Consider the following 24,940-nt stretch of genomic DNA (forward strand, 5'->3'; position numbering starts at 1 on the left):
TGTCATAGGTGTATACATATGCCCAAACTGATCAAATTGTCATTGTATGTCAGTCACTCCTGAATGACCTGGATGATAAACTCAATACCTTCACCCTTCTATAAAGACAGGTCTTTGGGGGTATTTTATCTAGAACAGTTAACTCCATTTACCCTTTCCTGATGTGTATGTTGTCAGATATCTGTGATGTCTATCTTTTTGTTGTGGTTTAACATAGTCCTATTTTCTTTATCTTTCCCACCAGATGTCCCTCTTGCCTTGCTCCTCGCAGATCTTCATCTGGAATCTCTTTATCTCAGCCAAACCACATCCTTCGGAGTTTCCTTCCTGAAGACCTGGGTCTGAACATGTCTTTATTTTGCTTCATTTTTTCTTTAAGAATATAAGTAAACTTTTTTTTAGTGAATACATACAGAAATGTGTACAAATCATAAATGTGCAGTTGAACTTGCAAAATAAATGCATTGTATCTCCAACATCTGAATCAAGGACTAGAGTATTACCCACTTGTGGGAATCATGCAATTGCCTGCTCCCCTCCCAACCCTTGTAACATGCTGCGGAATTCTGTTCGTTGGGGATTTTTGCATCTGTGTTCATCAAAGATGTTGGTCTATAGTTTCTTTTCCTACAGTATCTCTCTCCAACTTTGATATCAGGGTAAGGCTGGCCCCATAGAATGAGCTGGGAAGTTTCCCCTTCAGTTTTTTGGAAAAGTTGGGGAAGGATTGGTGTTAATTCCTCTTTAAGTGGTAGAATTCACCTATGAAGCTGTTCAGTCCTGGGCTTTGCTCTGTTGGGGATTTCTGATTACTGGTTCAGTCTCCTTACCAGTCATAGGTCTGTTCAGACTTTCTGCGTCTCTGTGATGCAATCTTGGTAGGTTCTGTGTTTCCAGGAATTGGCCCACTTATCTAAGTTTTCTTATTTGCTGGTGTACGGTTCACAACATTCTCAACATTCTCTCCTTTTTATTTCTGTAGAATCGGTGATAATGTTCCCAATTCATTTCTGATTTTAGTAATCGGAGTCTCTCTTTTTTTCCTTAGCCCATATAGCTAAAGGTTTGTCAACTTTGATGATCTTTTCAAGGAAGCAGCTTTTTGTTTATGGATTTTCTCTACTGTTTTCCCATTCTCTATTTTGTTTATTTACATTCTCATCTTCATCATTTCCTTCCTTCCACTAGTTTTAGGTGTAGTCTATTCTTTTCTTCCTAGTTCGTTAAGTAGTAAACTTGGATTGCTGATTTGAAATCTGTTCTGTTTTTATTTTTTTAAAGATTTTATTTATTTATTTGACAGACAGAGATCACAAGGGGCGCCTGGGTGGCTCAGTGGTTAAGCCGCTGCCTTTGGCTCAGGTCATGATCTCAGGGTCCTGGGATCGAGTCCCGCATCAGGCTCTCTGCTCAGCAGGGAGCCTGCTTCCTCCTCTCTCTCTCTCTGCCTGCCTCTCTGCCTACTTGTGATTTCTCTCTGTCAAATAAATAAATAAAATCTTTAAAAAAAAAAAAAGTAGTTAGAGAGGGGGGGGGGAAGCAGGCTCCCTGCTGAGCAGAGAGTCCGATGCGGGGCTCCATCCCAGGACCCTGAGATCATGACCTGAGCCAAAGGCAGAGGCTTTAACCCATTGAGCCAACCAGGCGCCCCTGAAATCTCTTCTGTTTTTTAAATGTGTTTATAGCTATAAATTTCCCCTGACTCTTAGAATTGCTTTCACTGCATTCCATAGTTCTGTTGTGTTGAAGATTTTTCATGTTCATTTGCTTCTTAGTATTTTCTAATTTTCTTGTGATTTCTTCTTTGATCAATTGATTTAAGAGGTGTTACTTAATTTCCACAGATTTGTAAATGTTGCATTTTCCTTCTGTTCCTGATTTCTACCTTCATCCCGTTGTGGCCAGAGAAGACACTTTGTATGATATCTACCTTTTTAATCCTACTGAGACTAACCACGTGGTCTCACATGTGGTCTGTCCTATAAACTGTCCTGAGTGCGCGTGAGGAGAACGCGTGTGGGGTTGTCGCTGGGCAGGGGCTCTCTGTGTCTGCTGCATCTGGCTGGCTGCTTGGGGCAAGTCCTCTGTGCCCTTACTTATCTTCAGTCTGGCTGTTCATCCTCTACTGAGAGCAGAGGACTGACATTTCCAACTGTTACTGTACTGCTGGTAATTTTGCCTTTCAATTCTGTCAGTTTTTGCTTCATATAGTTTGATGGTCTGTCACTGGGTTTGTAAATGTTTATAATTGCTATGTTATCTCTTTTTTTTAAGATTTTATTTATTTATTTGACAGGGAGAGATCACAAGCAGGCAGAGAGGATGACAGAGAGAGAGGAGGGAGCAGGCTCCCTGCTGAGCAAAGAGCCTGATGCAGGCCTCGATCTCAGGACCCTGAGATCATGACCTGAGCTGAAGGCAGCGGCTTAACCCACTGAGCCACCCAGGCGCCCTAATTGTTATGTTTTCTTATACTGAAATGTTGTTAATATATACTGTCCTTTGTCTCTTGTAAACATTTTTGAATTTAAGTCTGTTTTGTCTGATGTTAGTGTGGCGGCCGCTGCTCTCCTCTGGTCACTGTTTGCATGGAGTACGTTTTTCCATCCTTTCACTTTCAGTCTATCTGTGTCTTTGGATCTCAAGTGAGTCTCTTGTAGACAACCTATGGTTGGATCAGGTGTTTTTATTGATTCTGCCAGTCTCTTGTCTTTTGATTGGGGAGTTTAATCCATTTACATGTAAGTAATTACAGATAAAGAGGGACTTACTTCCGTCATTGTGCTGTTTCCTGTGTGCATTATAGACCTTTCTCATCTCTCATTTCTGGCACTACTGCCTTCTTTGTAGTGAATCACTTAAATTCCTTTCTCATTTCCTTTTGTGTATATTCTAGAGCTCTTTTCTTTATGGTTACCATGGAAATAAAGTTACAATGCTCTCACTTTGCTTTATAACAGCTTAACCTCAACAACATACAAAACCTGCTGTGTTACAGCTCTGTCCTCCCCTTTTCAGTAGTTGATGCCACAAAATTATATCTGTATACATTGTGTACTCCAAATATAAGCTAATAATTATCTTAAATGCATTAATCTCTTAAATTATGGAGAAAACAAAATGTGGAGTTACAAATCATTGTCACAATAGCTTATATAGTATCATATGTTAGCTAATTGAACATAATAAAAAAATAGCTTATATAAGTGCCCACATAGTCACCTTTCTTGAGATCTTTATTTCTCCATATGGCTGTGAGACACTGTCTAGTGTCCTTTCTGTCACCCTGCAGGACTCCTGAAGCATTTCCTCCAGGGCAGATGTAGTGATCACATCTCCATCAGCTTTTCTTTATCTGGGAATATCTCAGTCTCTCCCTCACCCTTGAAGAATGGTTTTGCAGGATGCAGGATGCTTGGCTGACAGGTTTTCATTTTTGTTTTTTACCTTTTTCTTTTAGCACTTTGAAAATATTGGCCCACTATCTGCTGGCCTCTAAAGTTTCTTTTTTTCTTTCTTTCTTTCTTCTTCTTCTTCTTCTTTTTTTTTTAAAGATTTTATTTATTTATTTGACAGAGAAATTACAAGTTGGCAGATAGGCAGATGAAGGGGGGAAGCAAGCTCCCTGCTGAGCAGAGAGCCTGGACCCCAAGATCATGACCTGAGCTGAAGGCAGAGACCCAACCTACTGAGCCACCCAGGCGCCCCATGGCCTCTAAAGTTTCTGATAAGAAATATGCTCACAGACCTCATTGAGGATCCCTTATATGTGATGAGTTCATACAAGCTTTCAAGATTCTCTCTTTATGGGATGTCTGGATGGCTCAGTCAGTAAGCATCTGCCTTTGGCTCAGGTCGTGATGGTCGTGGGATTGAGCCCCACAAGGGGTTCCTTGCTCAGGAGAGAGCCTGCTTCTCCCTCTGCCTGAAATTCCCCCTACTTGTGTTTGCTCTCTCTCTGAAAAATAAATAAATCTTTTGGGAAAAAAATAAAAGATTCTTTATCTTTGGCTTCAAAAGCTTGGCTATAATATGTCTCAGTGTTGAGCTATTTGAGTTCATATTACTTGGAGTTCACTGAGCTTTTTGGATGTTTATATTTATATGTTTCATCAGATTTGGGAAGCTTTCAGCCATTATTTCTCCAAATATTCTCTCTGCTCCTTTCTTTCTCGCTTTTCCTTCTGCACCCCCACAATGCATATGCTGGTCCATTTGAACCAGCTTGTCCCACGGGTCCCCTGAGCTTTGTTCACTTTTCTTCAGTCTTTTTTTTCCCTGTTTCTCTGCCTCAATACTTCTGTTTTTCTCTCTTCAAGTTCACAGATTCTTTCTTCTGCCTATTTTGATCTACTGTTGAGTCTCTAATGAATTTCTCATTTCAGTTACTGTGCTTTTCAGCTCCAGAATTTTTTAGTTTTTTTATGCATTTTTCTGTCTCTTTATTGATATTTCATTTTGTTCACACCAAGCTTTCTTGACTTTCTGTACATCCTCTTTCAGTTCCTTGAGTATCTTTTTTTTTTTTAAAGATTTTATTGTGTTAAGTAATATCTGCACCCAATGTGGGGTTCACACACACAATCCTGAGATCAAGAGTCATATACCAGCCAGGCATCCCTCTTTGAGCATCTGTGAGACAGTTGTTTTAATGTTTTTGTCTAGTACATCTGCCATCAGGTCTTTTTCAGCAACGGTTTCTGTTGATTTTTTAAAATCTCTTTAAATGGGATGCTTTCCTGTTTCTTTGTATGCCTTGAGATTCTTTTGTTGTTGTTGTTGAAAACTGGATTTGGGATCTAATAATGTGGAAACTCTGAAAATCAGATGTTTCCCTTCCCCAGGGATTACAATTTTGTGTTATTGTTTTTGATTATTAGTTTTTATTTTTTAACTGCTATCGGTTGTCCCTAGGGTAAGGATCAGCCTGAGGTATAACTTAAGGTCTTCTTGGGTCTTTTCTGAGCCTTTCCCTGGACACACATGGTCACTTTCTAATTTTCCCCTTGTGGGTGGTTGTTTTTTAATGTCCTTATCTTTAATATCTGGTTCCCAAAAGGAGGAAAAAGAGGAAGATAAAGTGAGTGGGGAGAAAAAGGCTTCCAGTCTTTTAACCCCCTGAAAGTCACTTTAGCTGGATGGGGAGGGGCTTGTAATAATTGCCACCCACCTCTGTATCTGCACCTGTGGATCAAAAGCACAGATCCCCAATGTTTGGAGGACAGGGTCCTTTTTGTCCACCCAGGCTTCTGCTCACTGTGCCAGCTGCTCCAGAAACCCACATACAGCTATGTGCGGTGAGGCTGGGGCTGGGGCACTTGCTACTGTGCTAAGAGCTGAAATTGATCTAAATTAACCATAATTAACTATATGTTACACAGGTTCTACCCCTGCAACTGTTGTCCAGGTGGGGAGATAGAGTTCTGGTGTTTCCTGCTGTGCCATCTTCCCAGAATCTTCCAATCTGTTATGTTCTTAATTCTGGGCATTTTATTAATCTATCTTTCAATTCATTAATCTTCCTTTTGGCTGTGTTCAATATGCAGCCAAGCCTCCTAACAGGGTTTTTGGGATGGCACTTTTTTTTTTTTAAGATTTTATTTATTTATTTGACAGAGAGAGATCACAAGCAGGCAGAGAGGCAGGCAGAGGGAGAGGAGGAAGCAGACTCCCTGCTGAGCAGAGAGCCCAATGTGGGGCTTGATCACAGGACTCTGAGATCATGACCTGAGCCGAAGGCAGCAGCCTAACCCACTGAGCCACCCAGGCACCCCAGGATGGCACTTTTAAGCTCTAAAATTCCTGTGTGGTTCTTCTGCAAATTCTGTCACCTTTTCTGTTCCCCATTTCCTGATATAGTCAAGATCTATCTATCTATCTATCTATAAAGTATGGCTACTTTAAAACCCGTGTCTGATAATTTTTGTGTTTCTCATGATTTGTGGTCATTTTTTTCCCACACATCGTGCTTTGCTTCCTTATGCACTCGATCTGCTTTATCATGTACTATTCATTGCCCTTGAAAAATTATTGGTTAGGTTTTCCAAGGTCTATGATGAGATACTTCTTCCCTCAGATCATTTGAATTTACTTCTGCTGATTCCCACAAGCAGAGGTATTTTAAAATAATTTCAAAACCATTTTAAATAATTTTCAAATAATTTTATGGCTGCAAACCATAAGAATCTCTTAACTCTAAGAAATAAACTGTGGGTTGTGGGAGGGGAGGTGGGTGTGGGGATGGGGTAAATGGCTGGTGGACATAAGGAGGGCATGTGTGGTGATGAGCCCTGGATGGTATGCAATCACTAAATTCTGTGTGAAACTAATTGTACACCATATGTTAGTTAACTCAAATTGAAATAAAATCTTGAAACAAAAAAGAGTAATTTCATTGCTATTGATTGAATTTTCTTAGCTCATTAATTGGTATAAAAGTTGGTTGCAATTCCACACCAGAGCAAGCCCTTGTGTTTTAGCCTCTCAGGGGTTGGTCCTCTCTTCCTTTCTCCCTCAATATCAAAACAGCTCACTCCTGGGTCTGTGGGCAAGGATAGAAGAACTGGGCACAAAGACCTGGCTCCCACTTCTATCCTCCCAGCCCTGTCCAGCTGTTAAAGCCACAGCTGAGTTAACCTACCCTGATCCTCTGTATCTTGGACTTACACCTCCATGTCTTCCCCAGACCAAACTTGATTCCATCTTTGTCTCTTTCTTTTCTCTCACATCCTTTGTGCATACATGACTCCCATGGCTCTACCTCTCCACCTTGGTCCTCCCTTCTGGGAAGGTGAATACAGGGGTATGGGGTGAGGGCATGCTAACTGTTGGGAAGTGGGGATGGTAGGCCTGTGGGTGCATCTGGTCTGGAAGGAGAAGGTCCCTGAGATGTGGTCCCAGGGAGAGCCCAAGGCAAGCAAAAGGCAGCTGATGCAGCCTCTTTGAGGTTCCTAAGAGCAGTGTTCAGATGTGCCCAGACCCACACCGGGGTCACAAAGTGGTGACAGCCAGAGAGAGTATAGAGGGGTTGAAGGCTCTGGGTGTCACAGTGGAAGACATCAAAGGATTCATTCCTGGAGGCACCTAGCTGGCTCAATCAGTTTGATCATGCGAGTCTTGATCTCAGGTTCATGAGTTCGAGTCCCATGGTGGCCATAGAGATTATTTAAAAAAAAAAAAAAAGATTCATTTTGAGGGAGAGTCCATGATGGTGGAGGAGTAGGAGACCTTAGTTTCATCTGGTCCCAGGAATTCAGCTAGATAGCTATCAAATCATTCTGAACACCTGAGAGCTCAACCAGAGACTGAAGATAAGAATAGGTGTAATTCTACCAACTGAAACGTGATTGCTTTCTGCAAGGGAGGAAGTGCAGAGAAGTGAATCCCAGGTGATATATGGGAAGATAGATGGCAGGGGCGGGGGCAGGGTAGGGCCTCCATAGGTGGACTACCAGAAAGTGAACACCCAGCCAAGACCAAGTTTACAAATCATTGAGAATTGCAAAACTCCAGCACTAGGGGAATACAGTACAGAGAATTCATGTTTTCCCCCCATGATTCTTTAGTTTTTCAATTTTAACTTCTTGTTCTCCTTCCCTTTTCAACCAATTTCTTATTTTATCAACTCTTCCTTTTAATTCTCCTTAATTTTCATTTTTACAGTTACAGTTTATCCTTTCATTGTAGTTAATTTTATCTTTGTAGATATATAAGTTTTTTTCTTTACAATTTTGGAATCTAGTTTTCTAACAAACAGACCAAAATACACACAAGATCCAGTGTATTGCTCTATTCTGTTCACTTGTATGAATCTGTTTTCTAACAAACAGACCAAAATACACACAAGATCCAGTGTATTGCTCTATTCTGTTCACTTGTATGAATCTTTTTTAAAAAAAGATTTTATTTATTTATTTGAGAGAGAGAGAGAATGAGAAAGAAAGAGAGTATGAGAAGAGGGTGGGTCAGAGGGAGAAGCAGAGTCCCTGCTGAACAGGGAGCCCAGTGCAGGACTCGATCCCGGGACTTCAGGATCATGACCTGAGCTGAAGGAGGTTACTCAAACAACTGAGCCACCCAGGCTCAGTTTATTTTATTTTTTATTTTATTTTATTTTTTTAATTTTAATTTTATTTTTTTATTTTGTTTTTTATTTTTTATTTTATTTTTATTTTTAAAAATAAAAAAATTTTTATTTTTTTAAATCAGTTTCGGGTCTCTTCTGATTTATTTAACATATTTCTCTGGGGTCATTGTTGCCATTTTATTATTTTGTTCTCTCATCATCTACTATTCTTCTCTGGATAGAATGATAAGATGGAAAACCTCACCTCAGAAAAGAGACTGACACCAGGGACATGATCAGTATGGACATAAGAAAGATGTCAAAACTAGAGTTCAGAATAACAATTATAAGGATACTGGCTGGGCTTGAAAAAAGCATAGGACACACTAGAGAATCCCTTTCTGGAGAAATAAAAGAATTAAAATCTAATCAAGTCAAAATAAAAAAGGTTATTAATGAGATGCAATAAAAAAATGGAGGCTCTCACTGATGGGATAGATGGGGCAGAAGGAAGAATTAGTGATCTAGAAGACCAAATGATGGAGAATAAAGAAGCTGAGGAAAAGAGAGATAAACAACTATTGGGTCATGAGGGGAGAATTCGAGAGACAAGTGACATCATAAAAAGAAACAGTGTTAGAACTGGGATTCCAGAAGAAGAAGAAAGAGTGAGAGGGGGACAGAAAGTATATTGGAGGAAATTATAATGGGGAATGTGTCTAACCTAGGGAAAGAAAGAGGCATTCAAGTCAGAGGACCCCCTCAAAATCAATAAAAATAGTCAACACCCCAACATATAATAGTGAAACTTGCAATTTAGAGACAAAGAGAAAATCCTAAAAGCAGCTTGGGACAAAAGGTTCATAACATACAAGGGCAGAAACATTACATTGGCAGGAGATCTACCCACAGAGAACTGGCCGACCAGAAAGGACTGGCATGATATATTCAGGGTGCTAAATGAAAAAAATATGCAGCCAAGAACACCTGATCCAGCTAGGATGGCATTCAAAATATAAGGAGTGATTAAAAAGCTTCCAGGACAAACAAAAACTAAAAAAAATTGTGACCACCAAACCAGCCCTACATGAAATATTAAAAGATGCTCTCTAAGCAAAGAGAGACCCCAAAAGTAACATAGATTAGAAAAGAACAGAGACAATATGAAGTATCAGTCACTTTATAGGTAACACAATGGCACTAAATTCATATCTTTCAATAGTTACTGTGCAGGTAAATGGGCTAAATGCGCCAATCAAAAGACACAGGGTATCAGATTAGATAAAAAAAAAAATAAGATGCATCGATATGCTGTCTTCAATTTTATTTCTTTTTATTTTCTTAAAGATTTTATTTATTTATTTGACAGACATAGATCACAAGTATGCAGAGAGGCAGACGGGGGCAAGGGGGAAGCGGGCTCCCTGCTGAGCAGAGAGCCTGATGCGGGGTTAGATCCCAGGACCCTGAGATCATGACCTGAGCTGAAGGTAGAGGCTTAACCCATTGAGCCACCCAGATGTCCCTGTCTGTAATTTTAGACCCCCCAAAAAACACCTCCAGAATTAAAGTGAGGCAGTGGAAAACCATTTGTCATGCTAATGGACATCAAAATAATTTGGGGTGGCAATCCTCATATCAGACAAATCAGATTTAAACCAAGGACTGTAATAAGAGATGAAGAAGGACACTATATCATAATCAAAGGGTCTATCCAACAAGAATATGTAACAATTGTAACTATTTATGTGGCTAACGTGGGAGCAGCCAATTATATAAGCCAATTAATAACAAAATCAAAGAAACAGGTAGAAAATAATACAATAATAGTAGTGGACATTAACACCCTCCTCATTGAAATGGACAGATCATCTAAGCAGATGATCAACAAGGAAATAAGAGCTTTGGGGTGCTTGGGTGGGTCAATCATTGAGCATCTGCCTTTGGCTCAGGTCATGATCCCAGGTTCCTGGGATTGAGCCCCACATTGGACTCCCTGCTCAGCGGGAAGCCTGCTTCTCCCTCTCCCACCCCACCCCCCCCCGTTTGTGTTCCCTCTCTTGCTGTCTCTGTCAAATAAATAAATAAATAAAATCTTAAAAAAAAATCATGAATGAAAGAGGAGAGATCACAATCAACACCAAAGAAATACAAACAATTATAAGAACATACAATGAGCAACTATACACCAGCAAATTTGACAATCTGGAAGAAGAAATGGATGCTTCCTAGAGACATACAAGCTACCAAAACTGAACCAGGAAGAAATAGAAAACCTGAACAGACCCATAACCAGTAAGGAGATTTCATGAAGCAGTCATCAAAAATCTCCCAACAAACAAGAGCCCAGAGCCAGATGGCTTTCCAGGGGAATTCTACTGAACATTTAAAGAAGGAATAATACCTGTTCTTCTGAGGCTGTTTCAAAAAGTAGAAATGGAAAGAAAACTTCCAAACTCATTCTATGAGGCTAGCATTACTTTGATCCCCAAACCAGACAAAGACCCCATTAAAAAGGAGAATTACAGACCAGTATCCCTGATGAACATGGATGCAAAAATTCTCACCAAGATACTAGCCAGTAGGATCCAACAGTACAGAATAAAAGGATTATTCACCATGACCAAGTGGGATTATTCCTGGGCTGCAAGGTTGGTTCAATATTTGCAAATCAATCAGCATGATACATCACATTAATAAAAGAAAGGACAAGAACCATATGAACCTCTCAGGAGATACAGAGAAAGCACTTGACAAAGTACAGCATCCTTTCTTGATTAAAACTCTCCACAGTGTAGGGATAAAATGAACATACCTCAATACGATAAAAGCCATCTATAAAAAAACCCACAGTAAATATCATTTTCAATGGGGAAAAACTGAGAGCTTTCCTCCTAAGGTCAGGAATATGACAGGGATGACCACTCTCACCAATATTGTTCAATATAGTACTAGAAATCCTAGCCTCAGCAATCAGACAACAAAAAGAAATAAAAAGCATCTGAATCAGCCAAGAAGAAGTCAAACTCTCACACTTCACAGATGACATGATACTTTGTGTGGAAAATCCAAAAGTCTCCACTCCAAAATTGCTAGAATGCATACAGGAATTCAGCAAAGTGGCAGGATATAAAGTCAATGCAGAGAAATCAGTCACATTTCTATACACTAACAATGAGACAGAAGAAAGAGAAATTGCAATTTACAACTGCACCCAAAACCATAAGATACCTAGGATAAACCTGACCAAAGAGGCAAAGGATCTGAACTCAGAAAACTATGGAACACTCATGAAAGAAACTGACGAAGACACAAAAGAATGGAAAAACGTTCCATGCTCATGGATTGGAAGAATAAATATTATTAAAATGTCTGTTACCTAGAGCAATCTACACATTTCAGTCAATCCCTATCAAAATACCATCAACTTTTTTTTCACAGAGCTGGAACAAAAAATCCTAAATCCTAAAATCATAAAATTTCCATGGAACCAGAAAAGACCCCAAATAAATAAAGGAATGTTGAAAAAGAAAACCAAAGCGGGAGCATCACAACCCTGGACGTCAAGCTCTATTACAAAGCTGTCATCATCAAGACAGTATGGTACTGGCACAAAAACAGACACATAGACCGTGGAACAGAGTAGAGAGCCCAAAAATGCACCCTCAACTCCAAGGTCAACTAATCTTCCAAAAAGCAGGAAAGAATGTCCAGTGGAAAAAAGTGTCTTCAATAAATAGTGTTGGGAAGATTGGACAGCCACAAGCAGAAGAATGAAACTGGACCATTTCCTTACACCACATACACAAATAGACTCAAAATGGATGAAAGACCTCAATGTGAGAGAGGAATCCATCAAAATCCTTGAGGACAACACAGGCAGCAGCTTCTTACTAGACACGTTTCCAAAGGCAAGTGAAACAAAGGCAAAAATGAACTATTTGGACTTGTTCAAGTTGAAAGCCTTTTGTACAGCAAAGGAAACAGTCAACAAAACCAAAAGACAACTGACAGAATAGGAGAAGTTATCTGTAAACATTTTATCAGATAAAGGGCTACTACCCAAAATCTATAAAGAACTTATCAGGGGCACCTGGGTGGCTCAGTTGGTTGGACAACTGCCTTCGGCTCAGGTCATGATCCTGGAGTCCCGGGATCGAGTCCCACATCGGGCTCCCAGCTCCATGGGGAGTCTGCTTCTCCCCCTGACCTTCTCCTCACTCATGTTCTCTCTCAAATAAATAAATAAATAAATAAAAAGAACTTATCAAACGCAACACTCATAGAACACATAATCCAATCAAGAAATGAGTGGGGTGGGGGGGCCTGGGTGGCTCAGTCATTAAGCATCTGCCTTCAGCTGGGATTATGATCCCAGGGTCCTGGAATGGAGGCCCACATTGGGATCCCCGCTCAGAGGGAGGCCTTCTTCTCCCTCCCCACCCCAATGCTTGTGTTCCCTCTCTCGCTGTCTTTCTGTCAAATAAATAAATAAAATCTTAAAAAAAAAAAAAAAGAAAGAAAGAAATGGGCCAATGACATGAACAGACATTTCTCCATAGAAGACATCCAAATGGCAATAGACACATGAAAAAATGCTCAACATCACTCGGCATCAGGGAAATATAAATAAAAACCACAATGAGATACCACCTCACACCAGTCAGAATGGCTAAAATTAACAAGTCAGGAAATGACAGATGCTGGTGAGGATGCAGAGAAAGGGGAACCCTCCTACACTGTTGGTGATAATGTAAGCTGGTATAGCCAGTCTGGAAAACAGCATGGAGGTTCTTCAAAAAGTTGAAAACAGAGCTACCCTATGACCCAGTGATTGCACTACTGAGTATTCACCCCAAAGATACAAATGTAGTGATCCGAAGGGGCACGTGCATCCCAATGTTTACAGCAGCAATGTCCACTATAGCCAAACTATGGAAAGAGCCCAGATGTCCATTGACAGATGAATGGATAAAGAAGATGTGCGGGATAGCTACAGTGGAATATTGCACAGTCATCAAAAAGACAAAATCTTGCCATTTGCAACAACGTGGATGGAACTAGAGGGTATTATGCTAAGTGAAATAAGTCAATCAGAGCCAGACAATTACCATATGATCTCAGTCATATGTGGAATTTAAGAAACAAAACAGAGGATCATGGGGAAGAGAGGATAAAATAAAACAAGACGAAACCAGGGAGGAAGACAAACCATAAGAGACTCTTAATCATAGGAAACAAACCGAGGGTTGCTGGGAGGAGGGGAGTGGGGGATGGGGTAACTGGGGGATGGGGATTAAGGAGGGCACAAGACATAGTGAGCACTGAATGTTATATAAGACTAATGAATCACTGACCTCTATCTCTGAAACCAATAATACATTATATGTTAATTAATTGAATTTAAATGAAAAAAAAATTCATTTCCACAGCTTCCTGGTATCCCGGTAGAAGCCATTCTTACGCTGACTATGCCCATGTTCAATCTCCAGCCTGTGCAAGTTCTGAAGCCAGGCCTGGAGAGCCAATGTGTCTAATGCACAATTTTTCCCATGATTCTCCCCTCCAAGGGTTTTCCCTGCACCCCTTCCCTCCCTCATCTCTCAAGGCGACTGTCCACAGGGCCACAGCTCCTCCTTCCCAGGGAGTCTGACCATACCGGGTCACACAGGAAGCTCTGTCTCTCCCACCATCTGCCCCCAGTCCCCCACTGGCTGTGATAGCCCCCTGCTCATGTGCCCCTTTGTCCAAGCTCTGATCAAAAAGCTCCCACACAGGCTTGGCATGTGGCTGGCACTTCCCTTCTCCTGCCTAGGCCAGTTTCCTGTCCCCAGCACTGGGTCCCTGGCACTCCTGGCATCTTTTGAAGACCCTGCAGTTCTAGATGCTGCAGACACAGCAGGGAATCAAAGAGAGAGGGGCTCCTGCCCTCCAGGGCCTGGCCTCCCCAGGAATACACAGATCAGGGCCCCTCACTGAAGCCTCATCAGCATTATGGGCCAAGTCATTATTTGAGAGGGCTCTCCCCAGCATTGGGGGATGTCTAGCAGTGCCCTTGACCCCGTCCCAGTAGATCCAGTACCCCTCTCCCCTGCACCATGACAACCCCAGATGTCTCCATATATTGCCAAATATCCCCAAGGCCAAAGAACTCTGGATACAATGAAAAATCACCATATTGAATAAAGTACACAGTGAGTCAGAAGGTGAGAATCATAAGAATTAAAAATATCGGACAGGGTAGAGGGGTCTGGGAGGGTGGGGGTGTAATGGACTGAATGTTTGCACCCCCCAGTCTATTGCAACACTAACCCCTGTGTGTCTGCGTTTGGAGCAGGGGGCCCTCTATGGAAAAAAAAAATCAAGGTTAAATAAAATCATAGAGAAGGGGCCCTAATGTGACAGGATTAGTGTCCTCACAAGAAGAGACACCACGACAGAGAGGAGTTCCCTCACCCCCATCAGGATGGCCCTCATCAAAGAGACAAGAAACAACAGGTATTGGCCAGGATGTGGACAAAAGGGACCCCTATGCACTGTTGGTGGGAAGGTAAGTGGGTGTAGAAACAGTAGGGAGGTTCCTCAGGAAATAAAAATGGAGATCCGGCAATCCCACCCTGGGTATGCATCTGCATAAAATACTGATCAGCACGGGAGTTTTGACCTGCTCCGTTTCTGACCTGGGCCGGTTCACCCCTCCTTAGGCAACCTGGTGGTCCCCTGCTCCCGGGAGGTCACCATATTGATGGCCGAACTTAGTGCGGACACCCGATCGGCATAGCGCACTACAGCCCAGAACTCCTGGGCTCAAGCGATCCTCCTGCCTCAGCCTCCCGAGTAGCTGGGACTACAGGCGTGCGCCACTGCGCCCGGCGCATCTGCATAAAATAAAAACACTGATGTGAAAACATATCTGCACTCCTTCCCTGCCATGTTCCCAGGGTCTCAGCCACAGAAAGTGTTGGACTGTCCCTGGGGGATGACGGGATGTAAAGAGACGGTGAGTGGAGAGAGTGTCTGACATCCTTCCGTCTTAGCAGCAGCATTACTTCCAGCAGATGGCCCAAGTGTCCCCCTACAGATAAGTGGGGCCCATCTGTGCAGTGGAACATTCTCCAGCCTTAAACAGAAGGGACATTTTGACTCCTGCCCCCACTGGGATGAACCCCGAGGACACTGTGCTCAGTGCCATGAGCAGCCACAAAGGGACAACACAGTGTGACCCCACTTCTGTGAGTCCCCAGAGGTGTCAGATCATAGAGACAGAATGTGGACAGTGGGTGTCGGGTTGGGGTACGGGGAGAGATGGGGAGCCTGCGTTTCTTAGGGGCAGTTTGGGAAGAGGAGAAAGTTCTGGAGGTGGGAGAGCTGTTCACAACATTGTGAACATGCCTGATGCCGCTGAATTGCTCACTTAAAAAGGTCACAGCGGCAAATTTCATGTTGTGTGTATGTTGCTGCAATGTAAACAAGTAGGTGTAGGAAAAAGTTCTGGCTGCCTCAGAAGACGGGACCAGAAGGGGCCAGGCCACCAGGAGTCCAGATGAGGGTCAGCAGCCCGGGTAGTAGCGGGAGATGGGGAGGGGGATCTGCTGGCCCTGGGGGTGCAGCAGACACGATTTCTAGAAGGGCTGCTGCACGTTTGGTGTGAGACTCTACAGAGACAGACTGTCCTGACCTGAGTCAGGGAAGGCTGTGGACATAACAGCTGTTTGATCTTGGCGGGCAGGGAAGGGGTTACATCAGATCAGCTAGTTATCCCCTTGCTGGTGTTCGGGAAGCAGCTGGACAGGGGAGCCTGAGGCTGGTGGCTGGTGTACACAGTCGCAGGTGTATACTGTCCCAGAGGACGGACTGTCAGGAGGGAACATGAAGAAGTGGGGGGCAAAGGACCGCCCAGCAGCGCCCTGAGGGGTGCGGGCGAAGGTGGAGCGCTGCGGGGAGGGGACTGCGGGGCTGCTGAGCCCGGACGGGGGTCCTGGGGATGTTCCAAAATTCTGTGGGCAGGCTAAGGTAGCCGAGGTCGCAGACCGGGCAGGAGTGGGTTCAAGAGAGAAAGGAAGGGGAAATGGATCACGGGGAGAGGTGCAGCCCAGGTGGGGAGAGTGCGAGGGACTCACTAGGCTTGTTTTCTTCGGAAATTAAAAAAAATCACAGGGGCGCCTGTGGGCTCCGACGGCCAAGGGCTGCCTCTTGATCTCCGCTCAGATCTTGGTCTCAGGGTCCTGAGTTCCAGAGAAGAAAAAGAGATCACAGGCTCTTCCCTGGAGAGGAGGCTCCAACTGAGAGGGGAAAGCCGGTGCTCTGGGGACTGGACAGCAGCCCTGGGGGGATGGGGAGAGAGGGAGCTCCGCGATCCCCGCAGTCAAGACCCGCGTAGCTCCGAGTGCCGCCCCGGGTCCCGGCCCCGACATCCCGCGGCCCCTCGGTCCCCTCGGCCAGGCGTGCGCGGTCGCGGCAGGAGGTGGAGGGTGTGTTGGGCTCCAAGGTCAGGCTGGACCGTGTGTTGGCCTGAAGAAGACCAGAAGAAGTCCCCCGGGTGCCGGGAGTGCCGGAGAGCGGGAGAGCGCACGCGACGCTGGATCCGCGGGGCTGGAGGGGTTGGAGCCCGGCGCTATTGGAACCCCCGGGACGCAGAGCACCGCATCCTCTCCCTACTAAGCAGGGAGCTCTGGACGAGCCTGCGGCGGGGCCGGGAAGAGCGTGCTCCAGAGCCCCGCTGCCTGAGGTCTACCGGCGCCTTGCTTCTGGGTAGGCTGGGTTCCCCTCCGTACGTGGACGAGGCTGTGTGCCTGTGTGTGGAGAGGGTGACCGGCAAATGTCACAAGGGTGAGATGGAGAGGCAAAGAAAAGCCAACGTCGAACACGTCTTCGGTCCTAGGGGCCAGGAAGGGTGCAGCGCAGGGCTCCGCCCCGGCACCCTCCCCCCCCCCCCCGCCGCCAGGAGGAAGAGCACGGAAACGCGCACGTCCGGGATCGCGGCTTGCAGTCTCCTCCGCCCAGCACCGCCCCACCCCCCCGGAGCCCGCCCTATGGGCAAGAGGAGACAGTGGCAGTCACGAGCACTGCCCCTTCCCTGGGTCGGAAAGGCCGCGTCCAGCCGGCCACAGCAGACGCGAAGCCCTGCGCAGGGGGGCGGGACGTCGGGGCGCCGCGCTGCCCCGCAAGGTGCGGGCTGCTGGGGTCTCCCGCACGCACGCGGCCGGGACGTGGGCTTGGGGCGCCCCCCCCCCCACGAGCTGGCGGGCTTTGCAGGGACCCAGGAGACGCCAAGTGCAGCGCGTCCTTTCCAGAGGGGCCGGTCCGGAACCTGAAACCCGCGCGCCTTGGGCGCCTCGGGGGAGCACGCGAGGCTCTTCGCTTCCAACAGCCCTGCGCCTTCACGAGGAAGAAAAGTGCACAGGAAAGCCAAGCGACCCTTCCAAAGTCACACAGCCCGGGAAGGTGGTAGGGCCTCAAGGCTGGGAGAGGTGGGGCCAAAGGGGAATGACAAGTAGTTGTCCACGCTCCGAGAGGTGTAGAGGAAGGACCCGGCCGGCCGGAGGGCTTGTCCCGGATCCTGAGCGTCAGGGGCGAGGCCGCGCGGGAGTGAGGACCAGAGAGGGTGGATTTTCCACCGCCCACAGTCTGGCTCACTCCTGGCCCTGATCTCCTCCGAGCAATGCGACCCGACCCCACCGGACCCTAGCGGCCAGCGGGGAGCCTCCCCGACCCCTGGCGAGCATAGAGCCCCTCCCTCAGGATTGGCCCCAGGGTCACCCCGAGACTGGGCACCGCTGGACGCCAGCAGCAGATTTCCCGCTTCCTCAGCTTTGCTCCCGCCCGTAGTGGCTCTGGAGGCGGCTGGCTTCTGCCCAGCCGCCGCCTCCTCCCGGCAGCCCCCCGGACTCCAAGGTCGGTGAGCCTGGTGGAGGTTGGAGGTGCAGCCCCCGTCAGAGCTGAGCCCTCAGACTCTCGGAGCTTCCTCGGCCCCTTTAAACTGGTGCTTCCAGCAATCTGGGGTTCCCATGACAACAACGGCGGATGGGGGACTCGGGCGGGGTCCGGTCGGAGCGCATGCGCGGTGCGCGGCCGACGCAGCACGTCTTCCCGAGTCGCCGGCGCTGCTGTCGCGGGGTCCCTGAACCGCGGTGAGGGCGGGGTGGGGCGTTCGCGGGCCTGGGGGGCGGGTTACGGGGTTCCCTGAACTGGGGTGAGGGTGTGTATGAACCCCCGTGAGGGCAGGATGGGAGGGTACGCGGGCCCGGAATGGGGCGGGGTAGGGGGGCTGCTGAACCGGGGTGAGGGGGGTCCGTGAACCACGGTGAGGGCGTGGTGGGAGGGGTTCGCGGGCTCGGGAGATGAAGGCGGGGTAGGGGGGTTCCGGGGCCCGGGGTGGGCGGGGTGTGAGGGGTTCGCGGGCCCGGGGGTGAGGGAGGGGTGGGAGGGTTTCGGGAGTTTCGGGTGGGCGGGGTGGGCGGGGCTCGCGGGCCTGGGAGGTGAGGGCGGGGTGCGGGATCCGTGAACCACCGCGAAGGGTTCGAAGGCCTGGGGGGTGCGGGGGTGGGGGGGGCCCTGAACCGGAGTAGGGAGGGGTGGGCGGGGTTCGAGAGGTTCACGGGCCCGGGGGGTCCGGGCGGGGTGGGAACGAGTCCGTGAACCGCGGCGAGGGCTGTGTTGGGGTGCTAGGGGTTCGAGGGCCTGGAGCGGGGGGTGCGGGCAGCGTGGGGAGGGGTCCGTGAACTGCGGCGAGGGGTTCGCGGGCCCGGGGGGTTGCGGGCGGGTTAGGGGGTCGGTGAAGCCCGCTGAGGGCGCCACTGATCCCCGCGGCTCGCTGCAGGGCGGCCCCGGCTCCCAGTGCTCGGCCATGGCCCCTCTGCCGCTGTGCAGGCTCCCGAGGTCGCTGTCGCCGTGGCTGCTGCTGCTGCTGAGCGTGGCGCTGTTGGGTTTCCAGGCCCGCGCCGAGCCCGCCGCCGGGAACGCTGTCCCCGCGCAGAGTACGTGCGTCGCGGAAGGTTCCCCACGAGGCCCCGACGCCACCGGGGCGTGCGAGAGCACCATGCCTCCCTATTGTTCCCAGCACCGACCCTGCGCCCCTTCCGCAGTCGGGCTCCCGGGCCGCCCCTTCGGTGGGAGGTGCTGGGGGGGGGGAGCTGGGCTAGGGTGACGTTCCGTCCGCTCTGATGCGCACCCCCGCAGGCCGTCCGTGCGTGGACTGTCACGCGTTCGAGTTTATGCAGCGTGCCCTGCAGGACCTTCGGAAGACCGCCTACAGCCTGGACTCGAGGGTGAGCCCCTCTAGCCGGGAGGCAGCTGCTTGGGGGTGGGGGCCAGAACCCAACCTGTGGCACTGGCCGGTGTTCTTCCTGCCCTCATCTGGCTCCAGTGTTCGGAGGGGCATTCTGGGCGCAGGCCTCACCCATGAGCATATCCAGCCCCCTGGAGGGAGGGTGCCCCCTGCCCCAAGGCCAGGACCTGAGAAGGAACCGCCAGTCTCATTCAGCATCCCCCCCCCACAGGGGGCAATGAGGCCCAGCGGCCAGCGGATAGAGGGGTCACTTTCCCTGGGTGAGAAAGGGTTGTGAGGTGGGAAAGGTTGGGCAAGAAAGGGCAGCTTGGGCACGGTGGTCTGGGAGACTCCGCATCCCCCAGCCTCACTTGGGGAGGAATGGGTGTGCGCAGAGGTCACCCCCCAAGTCTAGGAGGAACGCGGAGCCCTCCCACCCTCACCTGCGTCCTCACTGTGCCTTAGCTAAAGGAATTTTCACTTAGAACAGAGATAGGTACTCCTCTCCGGAATGCGGGAGAATCTCCAGAAGTGGAAAGGAGGGAAGACCCTACCCAGGTCCCCTTTCCTGGCCAGCTCCCTAGGGCCCAGATCGAGGTCTGGAGTGCTCCTAGCGTCTGGATCCCATTGAGTCTGAGGCCGGGGCCCTGAGAGGAGCAGCCCCAGCCCATCTTGGGGATGGTGTTTGGGGACTCTGAGAGGCAGCACATGGGTTGAAGGAGAACCACTGGGAAGTAGTCCAGGCTGGGGATGAGCATGTGCTTTGTCCGGGACAGGACAGCTGAGCCAGCAGAAACCACAGAGAGTCTAGAGGAAGAACGTGGGGAGGGGAAAGGCCCCCCAGGGTAGCAGAGGGTCTGACCATCAGGGTGTTTGGGGGGTTCTGAGGTTTCAGGAACAGTTGGAGAGGGTACGGCCAGTACCACCTGGAGATGATGTGCCCTCGGGAGCTGGCAGATGGAGTGCCCTGCCCTCACTGCCCCTATTGCTTTGCAGACCGAGGCCCTCCTGCTGCAGGCCGAGCGCCGGGCCCTGTGTGCCTGCTGGCCTGCCGGCCGCTGAGGCCCCTCATACGCCACTATTCCCCCATCAATAAACACGGGCCCCACATACTGTGTCCTGTCTTCCTGTTCTGGCCACCAGAGCCTATCTGCGTCGCCCCTCGGGGTTCCTGGTGTGGGACTTGGTTTCCCCCAGCAGTTCCGTGGGAGCCACACCAGTGCGGATGCTAAGCAGATGTGCATGTCTAGCCTGACATGAGGACCTGTAGCCGCTGGCACTGTGTGGCCCCTGCAAGTCTGCCTTCAGACACCTGCTCGCTTGCCTGCCTGCCCTTTGAGGCCAGGAGAGCAGAGAAGCTGACTTTGCCCCTGGAACAGCTGTGCCAGTGCTGAGTTCCCCTGACTCAGGCTCCTCTGCACTGCGGTGGGGATGGCTGTAGGGGGAGCTGCCTGCAGGCCCCGACCTGGACCCCAGTGTCTCCTGGCCCACGGTGGCTGCCTGGAGAGTCAGGAGGCGCCGGCAGCCAGGGAAGGCTCCTCCAGGAAGGGAGGGCTGGCCGGGTCCCCATAGCCTCCACCCAGCCTGCTGGGGACCTCCTCCAGCCCCAGCCCAGCCCCTGGGCCCCAGGGAATAAGAATCTGGGCCCAGATACAAATGTTGCATCTGTGAGTAACAGGCCCGTACTCATCCAAAGTGTGTGTGTAGCTCCGGACAGGAGGCCTCCTGGGGAGTCCGGTAACCCTCCCTCCGTCCCTCCATTCCTTCCATCAGTGTTTTGTAGTATCCAAGCAATGCTTTGTAACCTCCAGGAGTGTGGTGGGGCCATGGCTGGACATGACAGCTGTGGGATACTTGGCCTTTCTGGAGTGTTCCCTGCAGCAGGTCGCTTCTGCTGCTCTTGCAGCAGAGGAGGATCGCCCACCCCCGGCTCACGCACGTTTACCCTGAGACTTCCTCCAGGCCTCAGCCCCACAGCACCTGCCCTCCCCTTGCTCCAACCCTAGGACCCATCCTGTCCTCTGGGCTATTCTGCCTAGAGGGGCCAGGCATGCAGCTTCCACTCCGCGTGTCTGGACTACCTTGGTCGTGGTGGGAGGTTGAGCTAGAGGTTGGCGGTGCGGATTCCTGTGAACTCTAAAGCAGGCCAGAGAGAGAGGAGGGAGTGCTAACGCCATGTGAAGCTCAGACCAGACCTCAGTGCTGGAAGTGAGCGGGGTACGCGATGGCAAGGGTCAGAATTCGGTCCTGGGGCCCCAGAAAGGAGCGGAGGGCGGACCGCGGCAGGTGCCTTCCCTCCCGGGCCCCGCCCCGACGGTGCTGATGTTCCATTGGTTGGCTTCCGTCACGTGGCCGTTCCTCGTTGCCGGGGAGGTGGGGCTGGACTGCGTTCTGTGCCTGGGTTGTCCAATTTAGCAAATGCAGATCTAGGACCAATGAATACTTTCCCCTATCAAAAGTACAAGTATTGGGGCGCCTGGGTGGCTCAGTGGGTTAAGCCTCTGCCTTCGGCTTACGTCATGATCTCTGGGTTCTGGGTTCGAGCCCCGCATGGGACTCTGCTCAGCGGGGAGTCGGCTTCCCCCACTCTCTCTGCCTGCTTCTCTCCCTACTTGGTATCTCTCTGCCAAATAAATAAATAAAATCTTTTTAAAAAATAAAAAAAAAATAAGTACAAGAACTTCTGGTGTAAGTACTTATTAGCATAAGTATGTCCCACCAGTATTTAGGATATTTGTACTAAAAATTATTCGCTTATTCAAAATTTAAACTTACCTGGGCACCCCATATTTTAAGGGCAGCCATGAGGCCTGGCACAAAATGGGGTTTCTATTACACTGAAGGACAGGGACGGCCAACGGCTTGTTTCAGAAAGCCTCTCATAGGAATATTCTTTGCAGGGAAGTAGGAGCACAAGCTCCCCAGACAGAGCTTGCAGTGTCTGGTGGAGGAGCCCGGATCCTGGCGTGCCTGGCCGTGCTAGTGTTGAGGCCGGCCCTAGGCCCTTGAGCAGAGAGGTCTGGAAAGCAACTGGACAGATATGTGTGGAAAAGGGGCCAGAGGGAGAAAGTTAGGAACACAAGCGCTGGCTGAGACCCTTGCGGAGGTGAGCACTTAAGAGGGCAGAGAGGAGGGGTCCCTAGAGGAGAGGGGACAGCTGCCAGGCATGAAGAGAGATGAGGCAGGTGAGGGCTTTGGTTAGGAAGGAGGGGTCATCGTGCCACATGCTGCTGAGGTCAAGAAAGGCCAAGCCTGGACCACTAGGTTTGGCAGCACTGGTCATTGTTGACCTTAAGAACAGGGTCATTTGTGGGAGGGGAGCTAAGCAGTGAATTGGGAATGCATTATCTTTAGGAGAGCTTTAGTTTTTTCTGGACTTGATGTTTGCCTTAATGTTCCCACGCTGTCTGCCTTTATCACATCCTTACCTTCAAATCATCTCAATGCCTCCTGCCAGGCCCTGGCCCTGCTGCTCCCAGCGAGTTAGGTACTCCATACTCCCCACTGCCCCTTTCACTCTTCTCGCTTAGAGTCACTTCTTCCTAGACTTCTTGTCATTCTTTCCATATTGCTTGTCCTCAGTATCTTTCTAGAAAATCCAGTGGTGTGTAAACTTTCTGAGCTGGCCTGTCTGAAAATATCTTTTGCTGGCATGTTAAATTCATATCCCCTCCTACCTCCGGGCCTTTGCACAGGCCGTCATCTCTCCAAGGATTTACTCACTTGGCCTCCTCCATGACCCACCTCACTCTTTAGTTCCTTATCCTACATTGCTTTGTTTGTTTGTTTGTCCCCAAGGGATACTAGAGCTTTGATCTCCTTTATTTATTTCTGGCCCCTTCCCTGCTGGATTGGAAAGCCTCAGGAGGACAGAGCTTTGTTCTTTTCAGGGCCCAGATAGAGGGTGGGCACTCACTGAGCCTGTGTGGAAGGGAGGGATGAGTGCTTGGTGATGGGCTCTGGGTGAGAAGGTTGAGCAGTTTGGGTCTACCAGCTGCTGGTGGCCAGTGCCTGTCAGGAGCCTTTCTCTCCCACTCCCAGGACACTCTCAGGACTGAAGGTGGACAGGCTTTAATCAGGAGTCTCGGGCCCTTAGCCCAAAACAATAATCTTTATTATATTATCGTTGTTCCCTTCTCTTTTCTCTTTGGACAGCTGCTGTCAGTTCCACACTGGGCCTCCCATCTGGTCTGTTTTGCTTTTTTCTTCCCACCCCCTGGTATTTTGGTTCACTTTTCTGGAGACCCCTTGGTCTTCCTCCAGTGCTCCCACCCACCTCTGTTGCTTCCCAGGCCCCCTGTACTTCAGACCACTGATGAAGTTTGGGTCTCAGTCCCTAGTTTTTCCCCGGAGGGGACAGGCTGGCCCTCGCGGGGTCCTCGGAGGAGAGCCCGTAGGTCTGCCCTGGGATATCCCGTGGGTCCCTTCTTCACCTGGGATGAGGGCTTTTCTACTAGCGCACATCCTGTCTTTGGCACCCACCGCTAGCACTGAGCAGGGGAGGCCCAGGGCTCCCAGCATACTCCAACTTTGGCGTCTGGGAGGGGTCTGGTCTGGTGCACCCACCCCCCCTGCCATGGGCCCAGGCCTAGCTGCGAGCCTGGTACCCAGCCCAGACTGCAGGGGTGTGGGGTAGAACTGCAGGTGGTCGGGGCTGCCCAGGCGACTAGGGTGTGGGTGAGGAGGGGACCCTGAGCAGCAGAAGCCAGAGGAATGCATGCGAGACTGGACCCAGAGAACAGACAGGCCCTGCCTTGTCTGTGAAATGGGTTCCTGATGTGGGCAGAGAGTGCAGTGAGGGGGAGGGGACATGGCTTTCATGTCACCAGGGAGGGAACAGGCTCAGTGGTGGGCCTGGGAGCCTGCTGCCTGGGCAGACTTCTCTTCCCTTTAAGATCACCCCCTCTCAGAGCTCTAAAGCCAAGGCTGTGAGGTCACCAACATCTTCCAGGTGGCTGTCCCTGGGGTCTAGCTCTGTCCCTTTTAAACTGAGTCTGGCTGACTTCTCCCCACCTCCTCTGGGTACTCTCCAGGGCCCTCTAGACCAGGATGCTGCAGTGCTAGGCTAGCCAAGCTATCTTGGGGGGCGGGGGGGTTCAAGGACTTAGGGCTGAAGGTGAGGTCAGGCCACCTGGAGGAAGGGACCTCTGCAGATGGAGGACCCACCAAAGTCAGGCTGAGTGGAAATGCAGGTCTTTCCCTCCACCTATGTGCTTGACTGTTGGGGGCCAGAGGAGGATAGTATCGAGCTCAGGGTCTGGGGGTGGGTGGGTCGGGTGGTCTCCAGCAGAGGCTGTGGCCCTCTAAGGGCAGAGCCACTCTGCAGGGAGCAGCCTCTTCACACCATGCCTGGATCAGAGGTCAGGGATCAGGACACTGCCCAGGAGCTCCTAGATCCTCCACCTGGTCCTCCCTCCTTTTGGCCCCCATCACAGAAAAGCACAGTGTTTCCGAATCCTTGATCTGGTGCTCAAGGCCCACATCCAAAGCCCTATCTCCCCTTCCTCTGAAGCCCCTTGACTCCTCCAGGCACTGGAGCCATCCCTCCCCATCACTTGTTTTTCCTGCCTGGACGCCCTGCCTGCTCTTCTTGGCTTTGCTGGGACACC

At 49.5% G+C, this 24,940-nt stretch overlaps 1 protein-coding gene across 4 annotated transcripts; it reads left to right on the forward strand.

The window, feature by feature from the left end:
- Positions 1-17,122: 17,122 nt before the first annotated feature.
- CUNH4orf48 (chromosome unknown C4orf48 homolog) lies at positions 17,123-20,441 on the forward strand. 4 transcript variants are annotated; one of them, XM_013045857.2, is made up of 5 exons: positions 17,123-17,233; positions 17,321-17,512; positions 18,885-19,041; positions 19,244-19,332; positions 20,328-20,441. In XM_013045857.2, exons 3-5 carry the CDS (start codon positions 18,912-18,914, stop codon positions 20,391-20,393), a joined length of 285 nt encoding a protein of 94 aa, XP_012901311.1. In that variant the 5' UTR covers positions 17,123-17,233; positions 17,321-17,512; positions 18,885-18,911; the 3' UTR covers positions 20,394-20,441. The 4 variants fall into 4 exon arrangements, with proteins under 4 accessions (XP_012901311.1, XP_012901309.1, XP_004772337.1 ...); XM_013045855.2 differs by having other exon boundaries at positions 17,152-17,509; XM_004772280.3 differs by lacking the exons at positions 17,123-17,233; positions 17,321-17,512 and adding an exon at positions 18,088-18,195.
- Positions 20,442-24,940: the final 4,499 nt, after the last annotated feature.

This window comes from Mustela putorius, unplaced genomic scaffold, assembly GCF_011764305.1.
Source record: "Mustela putorius furo isolate JIRA1106 unplaced genomic scaffold, ASM1176430v1.1 tig00000083_pilon_pilon_pilon, whole genome shotgun sequence".
Classification (NCBI taxonomy): domain Eukaryota; kingdom Metazoa; phylum Chordata; class Mammalia; order Carnivora; family Mustelidae; genus Mustela; species Mustela putorius.